The sequence below is a fragment of the Alosa pseudoharengus genome, unplaced genomic scaffold (assembly GCF_046254945.1).
Source record: "Alosa pseudoharengus isolate Yale_2024_CS ecotype anadromous, Long Island Sound unplaced genomic scaffold, YU_APseudo_1.1 YU_APseudo_1.1_scf_1, whole genome shotgun sequence".
Classification (NCBI taxonomy): Eukaryota; Metazoa; Chordata; class Actinopteri; order Clupeiformes; family Clupeidae; genus Alosa; species Alosa pseudoharengus.
In genome coordinates, this window is record NW_027468564.1 from 55,115,174 (window position 1) to 55,132,659 (window position 17,486).

Consider the following 17,486-nt stretch of genomic DNA (forward strand, 5'->3'; position numbering starts at 1 on the left):
ATTCTGTACTATAATTGGTAACTGCGGGCATATCAAACAGTTTCAGGAGTTTACATCCTCACAGTATCTAAGATACAAGATTGAAATTATTCAGCTGACATTTTGAGATGTCTATGGACCTCTGAAAACACGACAATGTCATCATTGGAGTTCAACGCCTCTCACTTTGACCTCAGCATTTGGAGAATTTGGCTGCACAGACCAGAACATATGAAGACAGTGCTTTGAATCACTCTATGCTCCCGTTGCCATGGAATCACAAAGACAGAATTAAGTTGGTAACTAAAGAATCTTTGCCTTCACTCCTCAGTAGGATGGAATGTCCAGTGCATTCTTTTCTATAGTAGGCTATGTCACTGAGAACAACTCTCATTAAATGGTTTGGAAAAACATCTGCATTTGGAAAAGCAACTGTTTTCAGGAGAAGCTTATGAGGAATTGTGACATATCAGAAAAAATATGATACACATTCTATGAGCACAACTTCCCCAGACCAATGGATATTTAGAAATCTCTGTTTAAGTATTTAGATTTTTGGCTAATGAAGCATTACATGAGCTAAAAAAGTGGGATACACTACTTCACACATAAAGGTTACATATAATATGAAGTTGAAGGGTAGAGGGAGTGTGGGGACTTAGGAGAGCCGTCTGGCCAATTACGTCCATTATGATGGTGTTCGTGAATGGGTGGGCTAAGCCACCCTGTCACAACCCTGACCTCTGAATCACAAACTGAGTGATCTATGTCTCTCATCATTGGCTTCACTGGCAGGCAGGCTGTTTGTGATGGCAAGGGTTTACAGTTAATGCTATGGCAAAATCTTAGTCCAAGTCAGGTGGGAAGACAAATGCTTCTGCTGCGCATTCAGCGTCCAGGTCCTCATCCTCCTCTGGAATGTTCTCCTCCCAGGTGAACACATCGGAGTTGTTGTCATGTTGTGACCTCTCCGTGGACCATGGGCACAGAGCGTCGCGACGCTCCAGGGGCGTGTTGCATCTCTCTGAGTCCTGCTCTTGTGAGCTTAGAGTTGGAGATTGTATATTTTCTTGTTCTGCAGCCGGTACTGCAGTTTGTTCTGCGTTCTCTTGGCCGGCGGTGGTGCCGGCGGCAGCAGTGCTGTCATCGGCCTTCGCTTCCTCAGCGCCTCCTGTCTCCCATGGACAAACATTTCCCCGAGCACTGTCTTGCCTTTTTGGTGTATCGGTTTCCCACGGACAGACGTCAGCGGCTACACTTCCTTGATGTTTGAGCTTGTCACCTGTACTTCCCTTTTCTGTGCTTTCTGTTTCCCATGGACAGACGTTAGCTTTGGCACTATCTTGTTGTGTTGACCCTTCAGGTTCCTGAGATTCCCATGGGCAGACATTCCCTCTGACGCTATCTTGTTTCGGGAATGGCTTAGCGCTAGCTTTAGATGAGGTGGACCCTTGTCTGGATGATGTCCTACTCACCTGTTTAATCTGAGTAGGTTGTGGCTCTGCGCTTTCGACCTCCCATGGGCAGACATTCCCTCTGACGCTGTCTTGTTTCGGGAATTGCTTAGCGCTAGCTTTAGATGAGGTGGACCCTTGTCTGGACGATGTCCTACTCACCTGTTTAGTTTGAGTAGGTTGTGGCTCTGCGCTTTCGACCTCCCATGGGCAGACATCCGCTGGCGGAGGCGGTGCAGGGAAATCCCAAGGACATGCTTCAGCTGTGTTTGTTGAATGCTTGGACAGTGTTGGGGATATTCTAGGGGCAGCTTTAACTGGACCTTTTGTTGCTTCTCCGTCCTTCGGTGTTGAGCTTTCTTCTGTTTCCCAAGGGCAGACATTTGCATGAACACTGTGTTGCTGTTGTAGTTTTGGAGTCTGTTTAGGCTCTGTTTTCGTATTTATAGACTCCTGGCTTGAATGGACCACAGCTGCCTGCTTTGACAATGGAGGTTTTGGACTATCGGCCTCCCAAGGACAAATATTTATTTTACCTGGTTCAGGTTGATCTGGGGAATCCCATGGGCAGGCTTCCACATTAACTGTCACCTGTTTTGTCAGCTGTGGGGATTTCTTAATTACACTCTGTGATGTTTTTTTATCCCCAGCGGCGGCTGGTTCCCCTGACTCCCACGGGCACACATTCGCCTTGGCGCTATCTTGCTTTTGCACAGGTTCCCCCGACTCCCACGGGCACACATTCGCCTTGGCGCTATCTTGCTTTTGCACAGGTTCCCCCGACTCCCACGGGCACACATTTGCCTTGGCGCTGTCTTGCTTTTGCACAGGTTCCCCCGACTCCCACGGGCACACATTCGCCTTGGCGCTGTCTTGCTTTTGCACAGGTTCCCCCGACTCCCACGGGCACACATTCGCCTTGGCGCTGTCTTGCTTTTGCACAGGTTCCCCCGACTCCCACGGGCACACATTCGCCTTGGCGCTATCTTGCTTTTGCACAGGTTCCCCCGACTCCCACGGGCACACCTCAGCAGGCACTGTCTCCTGTGTCTTTGGCGCTCTACCAGGCTCTGGCGTCCCCCCGGAGTTACTGACATAAATCACTCTCTCAGTTGGTTTTGGCACCCCAGTATTTGACTTGAGGGAACCTTCTCTAACCTGAGGTACAGTGGCATCTGGCGCATCCCAAGGACACACCATAGCTTCCGGGGGGGTTGCCACCTCCCAGGGACAAACATCAGCCACTATGCTTTGTTGCCTCCTGGGTGGCACTTGCAGCATGGATCTGCCCCTTCCATCAGAACCCATACTCTTCAAACTGCTCTGAGGTGTGATTACATTCTCATAGATCCTCTCTGGACCTTTGGTGTTGTTTAGCTCCAAGTCAGACTCCCAGGGACAGACGAGAACTTCAGGGTTAGGCTTTCCCCTAGGGCTCCTGTCTGCAGATTCAGTGGAGGAAAGTCTTATTGCATTCTGCTTCATAAGTAATGGTTTCAGGTCTGTTGTTGTCATGCTCCTTTTCTGGAGCTGCGGGGTTTTCTTCGCCACATCTACAGAGAGGGTCGCAGTGAGTTTGGTTTTATCAGTCGATAGGCCCCTAGCATGGAGGAGGCTTTTGGTGGTGGAGCGGAATGAGAAGACACGAATCTCCTTGCCAGTTGCCGATGGCGACACTGGAGCACTCGAGGAGATTGGAGCCTTCAGTCTAATGGAGTCGCCGTCTGAGTCCACACTGTCGATGCTCTTTTGCTTCGTGGCCGAAGGCAGTTGCTCAACGTTCTCCCACGGGCAAATGATCAAGGTGGGTGACTTCTCGGCGGGCGCATCTTCCTCATTCTTATCGTTAGCTATAGAGATAGTAACATGTTTCTTGCTCGGTCGCCTCTCTTCCTCAACTTCCCAAGGGCAGACTTCAGCTTTGTCAAACGATTCAGCAAGAAGGGCCTGAGATGTCTGCTCTTTTATGCTGCCAACGTGTTTTAGTACTGGAGTCGTGGGGCCACTCTGTGCGGCTTCTTCCATCAGGGAGTAATAGTCTGTGCTAGTCACCACAGCACTCAGTGACTTCTTCTGCCTGCTGTCATCGGGATGAAGGAAGTTTTTGTCAACAGAAAGATTGTGTGCACTCGCCGACTTGCAGACCATTGGCGGTGCGTCCAGAGACTCCGCTTGTGAGTACTGTGAATGTTGGGAGAGTTGTGAGTATTGGGAATGTTGTGAATGTTGTGAGTACTGGGAGGCTCTCTTGTCCACTAATATTGGTGTTAAAGACCCAGCAAATGAAGGAGTTCTTGAAGGAGTCCTTGAAGGAGTATTGTCAAAAGCAGTCTGGGACTTGGGTACCATGTTTGGTGATGGCTCTTTGGAGTAACCCTCCCTGTAGGTGATGTAGGTGATTTCACTGGGCTTCTTAGAGCTGGCAGAAAACAGGCTTGGTGATGGAGAATGCGTTCCACTTCTATCCTCTCGGCTATGCTGCCGTGATATGGTCCCTGGGAAGTCGGTTATGTGCTTTATGATGGAACGCCCGATCCCCAGACGCGAGCTTCGCTTTTTAGAAATGTGGGGGTTGTTGTTCGCCATCTTTTTGGTCTTGTGGATTTCCAGCTGAGAGTACAACTTTTTCAGCTCATCCTGGTATAAAGGGAGGAACAAAGGCACAGTTGATGAAATGAAAGAAAAGAGGTTTGACAGGTTTAGAATACAGAGACACAGAATAATGTATGTGGAATGAAAAAGTGACATAAAGTGGGGCAAAATGAACATCAAGTTATAGAAATAAATAGTTAAGAAAATATATTATATTTATTTTGCTGAGTACTGTCAGCATTACACATTATTACTGGTAGTTTTCACATAATGTAGTTATGCCTTCTGTTTAGGATTATTTATAGGGGTTATTACATCATGCTTTAAACTCTTGTTATTGTTTTGTGTGATTGAACAATGACTTATTTACAGAATGTCGGTGTCAAATTGGTGATGATTTCAGATACAGTATACTTATGATGTTAACTTCTGTTTAGTATCACAGTGACCACAAACACATTTTCAAAATGCACTATTATTTCAAAGCCTCCCCTTGTGAATGCAGTTATGCGTGGGCATAGCACTGGTGCACTAGCCACTAATGGGCTTTAAAGGAGTAGTAATGGGCTTTAGAGGGGTGGTAATGGGCTTTAGAGGGGTGGTAATGGGCTTTAAAGGAGTAGTAATGGGCTTTAGAGGGGTGGTAAAGTTTACCCGGATGTCCTCATGCTCCACATGGTCACTCCAGGCAGAGACAAAGCTGCTGTTGAGGTAGGAACGTCGCAGGTCCACCTCATCCTCATACACCTCAGCTGCTATCACCTCCCGCCCCGGTTTGGTCACATGTAGGAACTACCACACACACACACACACACACACACACACACACACACACAGCACACAGTGAACACACAGTAAGGGTGAAGCACACACAAATCCTGATGCAGTGAGCTGCCTGCTACAGCCTGCTCGGGGAGCAGTGAGGGGTTAGGTGCCTTGCTCAAGGGCACTTTAGCCGTTCCTACTGGTCGGGTTCCAACCGGCAACCCTCTGGTTACAAGTCCGAAGCGCTAACCAGTAGGCCACGGCTGCCCCTTCTGGCCTGGCTTTGAGGTATTAATTACTTGTATAATCACCCAAACAGGTGTGATGCACCTGTTGTCATCAATCTGTATGTTATGGTTTCTGACTCATGAAAATATGTTTGTTTAGCTCAATGGACTGGTAGCATGGTCTGGGCTGGAAATATGGTCCAGAATGTCACCTTTGGAACGAAGAGCAGTCCCAATGTAACAGTGATGGTGGCGTGAGTATGAGTGAACTCAAGCAGTAGGGTCCAGTCTGGATGGAGACTGTGATGGGAAAACCTGAGGATGGAGGAGACAGAAACTATGGTTCAGGTTCAGTTGTTCTCAAATACTTCACATGTTGTCGTCATTCAAAAAGAATGAAAAATGTGGTGACTTAAAATGGGGAAAGGGTATATTTGTCTTTCCAGTTTTACAGTTGTGGTCTATGACACAGTACACAATAAGAGTATTCCCTCTCATAATAGAACAGTGATCAGAGTTAGTGTGGCAACTGTGGGTAACTGTGGGAGGTCTAGGATTAAGTTGGTACATTTTGAACGGTCTTCCGGCCTTACAGAAATCTCCGAAGCCTTTCACCCACCGGAGGAGATGAAACATGCAGGACAGGATCATCTCGTTGTGGATGGCGATGCTCATGTAGCGAGGCTCGTGGAAGGCCGAGGGCACTGGCTTCACTGCGCTGCACAGGAAGAGGCCCCAGCAGAGGAACAGGCGCTCCGCTGAGGCCATGAAGACGCAGTAGAGAGAAACAGAGGAGTTGAAGACAGGCCCTCTAGACTGAACGTTAACCTCACATCCAAAACTGGAGGGAGAGCCACTGTGTCCAGTATGTGCACACAATTTAAATCAGTGATAAACAGACCCTGTACTTCACAAACATTCATCTGCATGACAGTCACACATAATATTGTCCTTTCTCGTTCTATTGAGTGCCAAACTAATCACTTTCCTGTTGCCACCAAGTAAGCGCGCTCCATCTCCAGAGAATGCCCAATGAATTATATTTTCATAAGACTTCACTCACCCAAAGCCATCATATAGTCCCAGCGGTCAATGTCACACTGGTTGAAGGCCTGGCCATTCGATGTGGTGGAGGTGACCAAGAGCGGGACGTTGCGGTCGCGGTTCTGCAGGACACCGGCGGTCCATGCGCACAGGAACCAGCTCACGGTGGCCACCATGACTCCCAGCAGTCTCAGCAGGCTGGTGCTGGACATGTAAGGCACCCTCTGGGCTGTGCGCGACAGGAACACCTTCAGAACCCTGGGTGGAGTGATGACAGGACCACAACACGTGTCATGCTGACATGCAACTGATACATTTCAGGTAAACTTAAGATGTTATTACTTAAGATGTTATTAACTTGAGATTAGTTTTAGAGATGGATCAGTTTTAGAGGCAGATTAATTGTATGACTGGAACGTGGAGAAATGTACTAACTTCAACCTCACACAGTTACCACATATGCCATGTGCAAGAGCAACGCTGTGGATGGGGAGCCCACCTGTACATCTTCAGGGTCATGGTGCCGTAAACGATGGCGAAGCCCAGCAGTCGGACCCACCGAAGCAGGATACAGCGGAAAGTGCTGGGCCTGAAGAACAGGATGAAGACCTGTCCAGAGAAAGGGAAGAGGTGTTAGCAGGTCTAAAGTAAGTCTTTAGTTGTCTTTTGCATTGTATGGATAGGCTGACATACAGTCAGTGAGGAAAAGAGTGATGAAGTACAGTATATTTGTATGATAGAAAGAGAGAGGGAAAAAAAGAGAAAGACACACACACACACACACACAAAGATCTCCTGATCACACTACAGCCAGATCAAATGTGTGTGGCTTTAGAAAGGTAGCGGCAGTCCCCTGTGGCTGGCCCGGCCAAGATGAGACAGACGGGGCCACCTGTGCCCTTTCCAGCTGGACTGTGGCCAGACTCTAAAAGGCTCCGCTCCGCCATGCAGACAGAGTGGGCGGACCGTGTTTGAATCCATCCTTTTGTAACATTTCACCCATTTTGTGTCTGATGCCTGTTACATATTTAGGCGCAGAGGTTTTCACATTCTGAAGCATGTATCACCAGATTAGGTATAGTATTTCATAATCTGCCCATGTATTGTTAATATATCAGATCATGTTTGGTTTAGTCATTTTAAATATCTGTGTGATGAATCAGCTGAAGTCAACTGAATGTTTTGGTTATGGAGCAAAAACAAAGAGTAGTTACTTCTATACTCTTTGGCAAAAACTTAGATGCCTAGATATTGTAAGTAGAAACGCTTATGGATTTGTATCCACAGATTTTCCATGAGATTGAGAATATTCCTAAAAGCTTAGCCAAATATATGGTAATGCTTATTGCAATTTCAAAAACTAAAAAGTAACTGATGGATCGCAATCAATATTCTGTAATGGCACTTAGCAATTCCAGGTTATGCAATGCACCCTGCCCCCTTGCACCAGTCTAGGGCAGTCATTATAATATAATCCTAAATGCAGTGCACTAATCTGCAGAGAATGTTTTAATCTGGCACTCACTGGGAAATAGAGCAGCAGGGACCCAAACAGGATCGTCTCCAACAGCAGGAGACCCGACGCACGTATCCTCTGCAATAAGGAGAGAGAGAGAGAGAGAGAGAGAGAGAGAGAGAGTTGGGGGCCAGTGAAAATGAGGGAGAGAAATTATGAGAAATCAAGGAGAAAATATAGAGATCATGAAATTAATGGAGGCGGAAGACTTGTGGAAATCAACAAATAATGACCACACAATTTATAATATTCCACATGTTTTCCATCCACATGGGTCTTTGCATGTGATCTTCGCAACATTCATTACACAACTCAAGAACATGAAAAATTAAAGACCGCTTATCTCGGTCCTCAGCGCACAGCATATGCAGTGGAGACTGGGTCAAAAGGGAATTGATGTTATGATATTGTGAGGATGAAACATGCTATTACGAGAGGCCCATGATGAGATTACTCCATCATGTGATATTATATATCTGTAGCCAGATTCATAAACACCAGTGATGCGTGTGATGAGTTTGTTTACTTCGCTCATATTGCTGTCAAAGTTTGAGATTTCAGGTCATTCTAATCAGATCTGGTCAGGTCAGATCAGATCTGTTTTCTTGAGCTTAAGGTGGCTCTGTTGATATGGAGCACACTTACATACATCACTGACTTACATGAGATGTCTTAATGCACATAGCCCATGAGATGTCTTAATGCACATAGCCCATGAGATGTCTTAATGCAGAATCTAATTTATGGAAAGCATTGTTTCTAATGTTTCTAATGTTGTTATAAATCATCACCAAGCACAGCACCCTTCCTGTTACGTTTAGGTCAGGAATCTGATCACTACCAGAATGCCATATGGACTGCACGCTGTCAAGGGAACAGAAAATGACGTGTACTCTCTTTCTTACTCAGCCACATATTCATAGCCATCTCATCAAAAAAACAGGACCCGCTAAATGACATGTTTAAACTATTGGACCATGCTATCAACCACATCTTAAACAAATATGTACGTTTTCATCATCTGACACATTCATACCGAAGACAGAGAGCAGTGATGGCGGACTGATAAAATGTGTTCAGAGTGTCAGGATGGAAGTAGATAGGGTAACGCTGCAACACCCAGAACTCCTTGCTTTGAAGAGTGGCTTGTTTTGTCACATTGCCGCTTGGTTGCCAATCGACATGATCAAAGTTTCCGCCCACATGAGTCAGCCGGTCTACAATGTATTGCCAAGACTGAGCCTGGCGTGCTATAGGCGTTGTTGCTGGCTCTCAAGAATATTGTCGCTATACACACAACACACACAGCCTGTTTTAGTATAGAGCCACACTAGCTTGTCATTTTTCTCTCTCATTTATAGTGAGTACAAAATGTCTCCACTGAAAAGGACTTGTTTTCGGCATTGCCGATATCTGTCACAAACAAGCCATTCTATTCTGTGCTCCCATTTTATCAACACATTTAAGACCTTGATCTCATTTTGGTGGCCTGGAGAGAGGATGTTCAAACACCCCACTGATCCAGAGTGAGTGAGTGAGCTCGTTTTTATCAAACTGGCCACATCTCATTATAAGTACACAAAGCCAGGTCAAAGCTGACGCACAGAAATGGATCCGCGTCTCAAACATTCTCCCTGATACAGTATGCTCTGTAAATGTCATGCACATAATAATAAACCCTTTCACACAAAGGTGAGAAATATTGCTGTTCAGCCTGGGTCGTAATTCTCACTTGCTATATCTTTCCATCCAACCGGCCAACCCAAGGTTGCAACTATCCCATTGCTGCAATTTTACAATGTTTAGAAAGATTGTATTTAAGTGCCACTGCCACAGAAGCCAAACTATACGTTTACATCCGAGTGTGTTGTTATCATTTGCACCCAATATCAGTATGGGTATACATTGACTCCAGGATAGTTGTGACAAATGTCTGGCAAAGATAAGCATACATTTTTCTTATTCCTGTTAAAGCGATGAGAGCTCTTATACCCTTTCTGAATACTTCCTTTGTTGGAGCTGTGGAGGTTGCTAGTGCCAATCAGTTATGTGATATCTAACGCATCTGACAGCACAAAGTAGTTTTAGCCTTTCTCTAGGAATTTAATCTATCGTGTAGTGTCTAGAAGTGCTTCTTTCTTTCATCTTAATTATGGGTAAGACAGGATTGAACCCATGTCCATCCTCACCAGGCCTCTGTCCACGCCTCTGTCCACTCTCATCCTCCAGTAATAATGTTGATTGATGTAGTATTAATTGCTACCTAAGGTCTCCTCTGCATTGTAGCTTGAAGCTTATTCCTCATTTTTGTAAATCGCTTTAGATAATAGCATCTGCTTAATGAATAAATGTAAATGTAAAGCTACTGTCAGCTGCCTGCCAGGAAGTCTGATCTTTCTACCAGTCCTAGGCTCTCCTCAAACTGGCCTCTGTTGATCTCCCTTGATCTTGTACTGAAGAGGCAGGTAGTGTCCAGGTCCAGCTGCTCTAGTATCGGAGCTACAGCTATATGGATAGATCCAGATCCAGAGCTCGACCTTCACCACCATCCCCTGCAGCTCCCCATCCCCACTTTCACCCATCCACCCATCCACCTCTCCACTTCTCCACCCATCCACCACTCCACTTCTCCACCACTCCACTCCTCCACCACTCCATCCCTCCACTCATACCTGTCAACATTTAGCTTTCCAAAAACGGGAGATTTTTTTTCGGGGGGGGGATGTCAGTGTTTATACCGGATCTGTGTTTGCATATTTAATACGTTTCATACACGTGTGAACACTGCATTTCGGTCGTTGCTTTAACCTTACCCTTACCTTACGCATGCCAGTTATGCATCCACCAGCTGCCTGCCTGCAGCCTACTTCCAAAACTCCAAAGCTGCTTGCTGTCAGATTTGGTTCCGAGGGAACAAGTTCAGTGTATCAACAACACTCAATAACAGTTTATGTGATGTGTTAATCAATTAAATTTCCAACAATTTCACAACAGCTAGTTCTGGAGTAGGCCACTCATCTAGCCCGCTTGCTTACGACGAGACTCAGGCTGCGCAGTTGGCACCCGCTTCCTTATTTGGGTTTTGGGTTGCCAGGTTTTAGCCTATGACAAAACGGTTGAAATTGAAACTAAGTGATCGTGTATATGTAGGGTGTATTTCATACACAATCTTGCAACCTGAATGCATCAATGATTTTAAAATGAAGTTTGAGGGCCATGCAAATTACGGGAGTTTTCTAGCCTGGGGGTTCCCATGCTGCCTTGCTAGGAGTTTTCCGGGAGAAATAAGAAAACGGTAGGGTGCTGGGAGATGACCTTGAAATACGGGAGAAACCCGGGAAAAACGGGAGTGTTGACAGGTATGCCTCCACCCCTCCACTCCTTCACCACTCCTCCACCCCTCCACTCCTCCACCCCTCCACTCCTTCACCACTCCTCCACCCCTCCACTCCTCCACCCCTCCACTCCTCCACCACTCCACCCCTCCACTCCTCCACCCCTCCACTCCTCCACCACTCCTCCACCCCTCCACTCCTCTACCACTCCACCCCTCCACTCCTCCACCCTTCCACTCCTCCACCACTCCACTCCTCCACTCCTCCACCACTCCACCCCTCCACTCCTCCACCCTTCCACTCCTCCACCACTCCACTCCTCCACCCATCCACTGCTCCACCCCTCCACTCCTCCACCACTCCACCCCTCCACTCCTCCACCACTCCACTCCTCCACTCCTCCACCACTCCACTCCTCCACCCCTCCACTCCTTCACCACTCCACCCCTCCACTCCTCCACCACTCCACCCCTCCATTCCTCCACCACTCCACTCCTCCACCCATCCACCCCTCCACTCCTCCACCCATCCACCACTCCACTCCTCCACCCCTCCACTCCTCCACCACTCCTCCACCCCTTTCACCCATCCACCCATCCACCACTCCACCTCTCCACTTCTCCACCCATCCACCACTCCACCCCTCCACTCCTCCACCCCTCCACTCCTCCACCACTCCACCACACTCCCAACTCCACCCTACTCCTTCTGCCCCACTCTCTCACCTTGCTCCCCCGGTTCTGGTAGGTGATGAGCATGCTGAGGAAGATCAGCACCATGAAGAGTGCCTGCACCGTCATCACGGCCCCCCGCAGCAGCCAGTCCACCCGGACCCGGCATGGAGAGCCGTCCTCGCAGCGAGCGCAGCCCGGCCAACAGGGCAGGCACACGGGCATGGAGGGGTAGCAGGCCTGGGTACTGTTGGCACGGCCACCTTTGGGGCCTAGGAGAGAGAGATGGAGAGAGAGAGAGAGAGAGAGATGAAGGGGAAGGTAGAAGAAAGGGAGCAAGAGATATTTTTTTTCAAACTGTCACTGCTAAACAGAAGAGGCTGGCTGAGCATGTGTAGAAGGGGCCCCTTGGGATGTCAGCCTTGGGAGTGTTGCCGTGCAAGGAGCAATTTATAATCTGGTTTGACACTTTTATGACATTGACATTATGATGTTCAAGAGGGTTTTATGGAACCAATAATTACTTGCACATATTTTTTTGGTACTTAAAGCCAGCGATTCCCAACTCATGTTAAAACAGATGTTCCAGCATGAATAAATTATTGATACATGGAAATAAAGAGATGAGCATTCCTGCAGCTTACTTGCTAAACACATTATACGACAATCCCTCTGAAAATTAAAACAGGGAAACAGATGGCAGAACCATCAGGCTCTGAAAACAGAAACCTGAATTCAATTACTTTTACGATCAAAGTTAATTTTCTTAATTACGGGAGATTGCTCATTGTTGTTGCTAAGAAGATCCATTTAAATACCAGACCTCTTCTTCCTCGCCTTGTCCGTGAAGTCACATATGCATAATGCATGAGAGGAGACCTGGATTGCCTTTTAATCATGTTATGCAATGCCTACCCACCTGTGGCCCAGGCAGCCTGGGCAGGGCTGTAGAATCCCTCTTTACAGCGGCAGCAGTACTGGCCCAGTCGGAACCCCTGACCAGGTATGGGCTCACACTGAGAGAGAGAGAGAGAGAGAGAGAGAAAGGAGAGAGAGAGATCACATTTTTTATTATCTTTGATCATGTTTTATTGGTGAGCTTATGAACTCACATCAAATGAGAACTAAAAGTCTGGGAATGATGCATTTAGTACTGAAGTTTGATATGTTTTGGTCCCTTTGAGTTAAGAGATCTCGAAGAACAAAAGGATGTGAACACATGATGACTTGGCTCTGGGTGTTTATCACCAGAGGAACCATATCTTACCCTGCTACTCATCTGAATAGTCTCCTCAGTATGTGATAATTAACTGACACTGCCCACTGACCTGGGATACATTGCAATCGAGAACTATCTCTCTGAAGCTTCCTTCTATTGAAACCATTGGTAACAACCTCAAGCGTAGTAGGAGTGAGTGGATCATAATGTTAATGAACACAGTGGCTGACTGTGTCTTTGGGGTAACCAGATTCTCTGCGGTGAAATTCTATCTATCTGTGCGCATTTAGCCGAATGGGTCCTAATCCAGTTCAACCCAGAGGCACTGCACGCATGCTCTGTCTGCTCATAGGTAATTATATCAAGCCTGGACGAGGGCCACAGACATTTTCTCTCTCTCTCTCTCCCAGTCTTTTCCCTCTCTCGCCCAGTCTTTCTCTCTTTTGTTTTTACTCCACTCTCTCTATCTTTCTATGTCTTTCTCTCTCTCTCTCTCACACACACACACACGTACACACACACACACACACACACACACATGCACACACTGTGTCTGTGTTAATCTATGTTAAAACGTAAATGGACCAGTAATACCTCTATTGAAAGGGCTTTATCACTCGCATCTCTGCACAGGGAAATCCCTGAGCAAAGGAACACACAAGCAAACCCGAATGCATCTATGTGTGCCAGAATAACACACATACAGTCTCAAGGCCATAAGGTAACATAAGTCATTCCCTTCCTTTCAGGAATTATGGAGATGGGAAGTCCATTTGCGTGAGGCAGAAGATTACTGGCCTTCCTGATAAAAGACAACTTCATGTTCTAATAACTTGGAGGCGATCTCCTTTCCCAAGCCTTGCCATGCTTGCTGTCTTGTCCCGAGGGCTCTTACGAGCAGGTAGAGTTTGTACCTCTCTCTGCCACTCTGAACTGTCCGTCAAAAATAAGCCTCCCAGAAGCTTTTGGCTCTTAACCTCTCACTCCGATGTGTCCCTCTCAGACACGCACGCACATGGGATTACACAACTAGTGCAGCACATTAACATTATCAAGGTGGGTAACTCTCAAACATGTATGGCACGTTTTGTAACATATTTACATAATATTATACATGTAAATGTAATTCATGATACATGCTCGCCAGACACAAATAGATAAACAAATTGACCCTAAAATAGAAAAATCCCTTTGCCTTTTTCACAAGACGGGGAATGTAAGGAAACATGATTTATTGTGTTGTGTGAGTGTTGGACTGTTGATGTTGAGAGAGTGCAGGAGAGTGGGGGTGGGGTTTCTACTGCTCTCTTAGTCTGACAGGTCCGCCAGATGAGCATGGTGGTGGGATATGCCACCAGGGATGTCAGCAGCGCTGGATTATCTTAATCCAAACGATCATCCCTCTGCCACCCTCTACAGATATCTTTAAACAGAAGGATGGAGTGAAAGACAGGATGGGTATGTTGCAGCCAAGAGCAGGTTTGGAAATAGAGAGAGAGAGAGAGATAGAGAGAGAGAGAGCAAAGATCTCTTGAATTCAAAGGAGGAGGAAGAGAGGGAGAGATGAAAGAAAGAAAGAGAGAGAGTGGGAGAAAACAAAAAGAGGGAAATGTATGGTCAGAGGGATGAAAGGATAGTGGATAACTGTTCCATGTTGGGCTCAAGGAGGACGTTAAAGGGATCAAGGACTTTACCCAGTGCAGCCTGATCTAAAGACATTATGCTCCGTTTCCTGGAAAGGGCCCAAGAGGTATATTGCATCACACAACATGCAACATTTGTTACAAAAGGCCTCCTCCATGTTTAGTCAGAAGAGATAGTACGGCAAGACTGTGAAAGACACCTTGTACACAGGATGGATGATGGCAATTAATGGTTAAATGTAGAACCCTGTTTTTCTTCCATCTACAATGTCATTCTCTCTTTTTATAGGTGTTTGTTTGGTTTTAATCATATATCAATACTAACTCCACTAACTTAAAATATATAAAATACACTGTATGTCCAAGACAGACTGTTTAAAGTTCCCATCCAAGACACTGTGTTTTGAGTGTTTGAAATGATCATCTCAGACATGCGTAACACTACGTGTGTCTGATGTCTGTGGTATCAACAAACGAAATCTCATGTTTCAAACCTGTTGCTGATCCATAATGAGACATTAGGGAAAAGTCTGTAAAATCCATGTGTTCATTTACATATAGTTTATTATGTGTACATATATATATATATATATATATTAGGGCTGTCAATCGATTAAAACATTTAATCAAATTAATTACATTCTCTGTGATTAATTAATCTAAATTAATCACATATATCATTTTTGCTGTGAAAGTATTTTAAATATTTAAACTCAAATGAATCATTGAATAATCAGCATTAGTGACATTAAAGTTCAAAAACTCTTTTATTATTATTTTCACTGTTCAAATAATGGCCATAATAATCTATGATATGACCTAATATGCTGAGGAAATAAATTCAAAAGTGCTTTGGGAATAAGTTTTTTTTCCACATACAAGGCATTTCAGGCCACAGATATAACCTAGCATTGATGTGCGACTTAAAAGTAAATGTCCCAATCAATGATCTAGGCAGCACATTTTCTTCTCTCTCCTTCATTTTACAGTCTAATGGTTACTGACTAGATCGGCTCGGGGTCAAAGGTCATACGGAATCGATTAATCTTCGTTATTTTTTTAATCAGTTATTTTTTCTCAAATGAATTAATCGAAATTAATCAGTTATTTTGACAGCCCTAATATATGGCCCTTTCATACACAGTGACAGAACAATTTAATATGGAATCTACATGCAAGCTCTTTACCACAGGTTTGTTATTCAAGTGTTGCACAAGACAAGTGTGACTATCTGTTTCCTACAGACCTTTTCCATATGAATAGTCTCAGTGTGTGCGTAACTCTCAGTGGAGGAGCAGAAGTGTCTTCTGATAACCCTGTGACCCTGTGAACTGCTCTCATTCTGACATTTCCTGTCATGAGACGACTCGCTGACCACTCTTGCCCTCCGCTGCCTCCCCGGGGGGGGCTGCTAAGAGGAGCGGGTGGAGTGGACAGGCCTTCCCTCCGCTCGGCCTTTCATGTGGCTGTGCTCTCAGACACCCGTACAGAACAGCCCACCGCAGCCTGTGGCTTTGATTTCCCCAGAAGCCCCGTACACCAGACAGCTGCGTCTCTGCGTCGTGTTCACATACTCCGTGCCAGGCCTCTCCGTCGCATGTAGACAGATCAATTTAATTGGCAAACAGGTTTGAAGTCAATTTCACTGAAACACTGTCAGGTTCTCACAAATGCTCCCAAAAAAAAAGAAAAAAAGAAAAAAGAAAAATCATTTCGCTAATTGAAGCCGAGGTAGGCGCTCAGCTCTGGGGGGGTTTGATTAGTAAATTGAATGTTTGTGAATTCTCTGAGCTGGCTGGCCTGTGGTGCAATTTGTTGGATCATCTCTCTCTCTCTCTCTCCATCTCTCTCTTTCTCTCTCTCTCTCTCTCTCTCTCTCTCTCTCTCTCTCTCCCTGCCTGGAGGATGTGTGCTACCGAATCAAATGGAACAAGGAGTGAATGTACAAACAGCAGAGGGGGAAACCAGGTGCCACTTACCACCATGCTGGTGCGGTTGCACTGGTGAGTGTCCGCGAACCACACGTCCCCTGTGGCACACTGGTCGATATCGTAGCCCTGAACGTTGACGTCCACACGAATTACACCTCTACCACAGACATATACAGAGAGACAGGGAGGGAGACAGACCGATTAATGGAAGATGTCAACGCCTGAAGGCGAGAAATCAGAGACTTAACATGAGAAGTGACAACCCTATAAAACATTGCAGTGTAAGTAACCATCGTCAACATGAAATGGCATCATGAAAAATATAGCACAACATGATCATTGTGTCTATATTAATAGTCAGGTGTCATCAAGGCAGCAAGTAAGTGGTAAGTAAGATGTGAGCAATATGCATAAATAATGAGTAAATCATTTTAACAAATCAAATGGATGTAAATCAGCCATACCAGTGGTTTGACTTGATGATTCATGGGCTCTAGCCCGTAGCCCCCCTCACAGCTAAAAGTGTGTTTGCTCGGGCACCTGTTAATTAGTGGTCCAAACACTGCTGCTAAAGCCTGTAATCTGTTTCTTGGTTTCATGCAGATAGATGAATTGGTGCATTGCTGGAGGAACCCACTTCAGTTTCATTCCCAATGACTGTCCATAGGCAGGCACCACCTGGCCGAGAGGCTTTAAAAGGCTTTGAAAGGAATCTGAGGCTCAAAGGGGGGGGGACTAGCGGCCTGTGTGCAGATGTGCAGGAGGCAGATGTGGGGTTAGATTACTGTGAGGAGGCTGTAAGTGCTGAGACGGACAGCAGCTGTGGGCATCTGGGCCAGGTAAAATGATCCTACGTTAAGTGATGTGATCATGAAGATAGATTGCATGGACATCAACATCAACATTTCCATTGTGCAGATCATTGAAATTACATTATTTCAATAATCATTCTCATTTCAGCTGAATAAACCGGACAATAATTGGGCAGCTTATTTCCATGGGAAAGGAGAGAGACCAAAAAGAATACAGTGTCTGTAAATCGGGCCAACACAGTCCTATTCTAGCACACATGATGCACAGCCTGGGAACATTCCTGTTCTGATAACGACA

General features: G+C 45.9%; 1 protein-coding gene across 1 annotated transcript in view; it reads right to left on the minus strand.

Moving 5' to 3' along the window:
* Nucleotides 1-824: 824 nt before the first annotated feature.
* Nucleotides 825-17,486, minus strand: part of gpr179 (G protein-coupled receptor 179) — a 17,791-nt gene continuing 1,129 nt past the window's right edge. Inside the window, exons 2-13 of the mRNA XM_076281090.1 lie at nucleotides 16,425-16,533; nucleotides 12,503-12,599; nucleotides 11,638-11,846; nucleotides 7,587-7,655; nucleotides 6,561-6,670; nucleotides 6,081-6,319; nucleotides 5,637-5,775; nucleotides 5,230-5,332; nucleotides 4,680-4,817; nucleotides 3,780-4,070; nucleotides 1,970-3,614; nucleotides 825-1,150 (exon numbers count right to left, since the gene is read on the minus strand). Of these exons, the coding sequence (XP_076137205.1) occupies nucleotides 825-1,150; nucleotides 1,970-3,614; nucleotides 3,780-4,070; nucleotides 4,680-4,817; nucleotides 5,230-5,332; nucleotides 5,637-5,775; nucleotides 6,081-6,319; nucleotides 6,561-6,670; nucleotides 7,587-7,655; nucleotides 11,638-11,846; nucleotides 12,503-12,599; nucleotides 16,425-16,533 (3,475 nt within the window). The remainder of the gene's footprint in view (nucleotides 1,151-1,969; nucleotides 3,615-3,779; nucleotides 4,071-4,679; nucleotides 4,818-5,229; nucleotides 5,333-5,636; nucleotides 5,776-6,080; nucleotides 6,320-6,560; nucleotides 6,671-7,586; nucleotides 7,656-11,637; nucleotides 11,847-12,502; nucleotides 12,600-16,424; nucleotides 16,534-17,486) is intronic.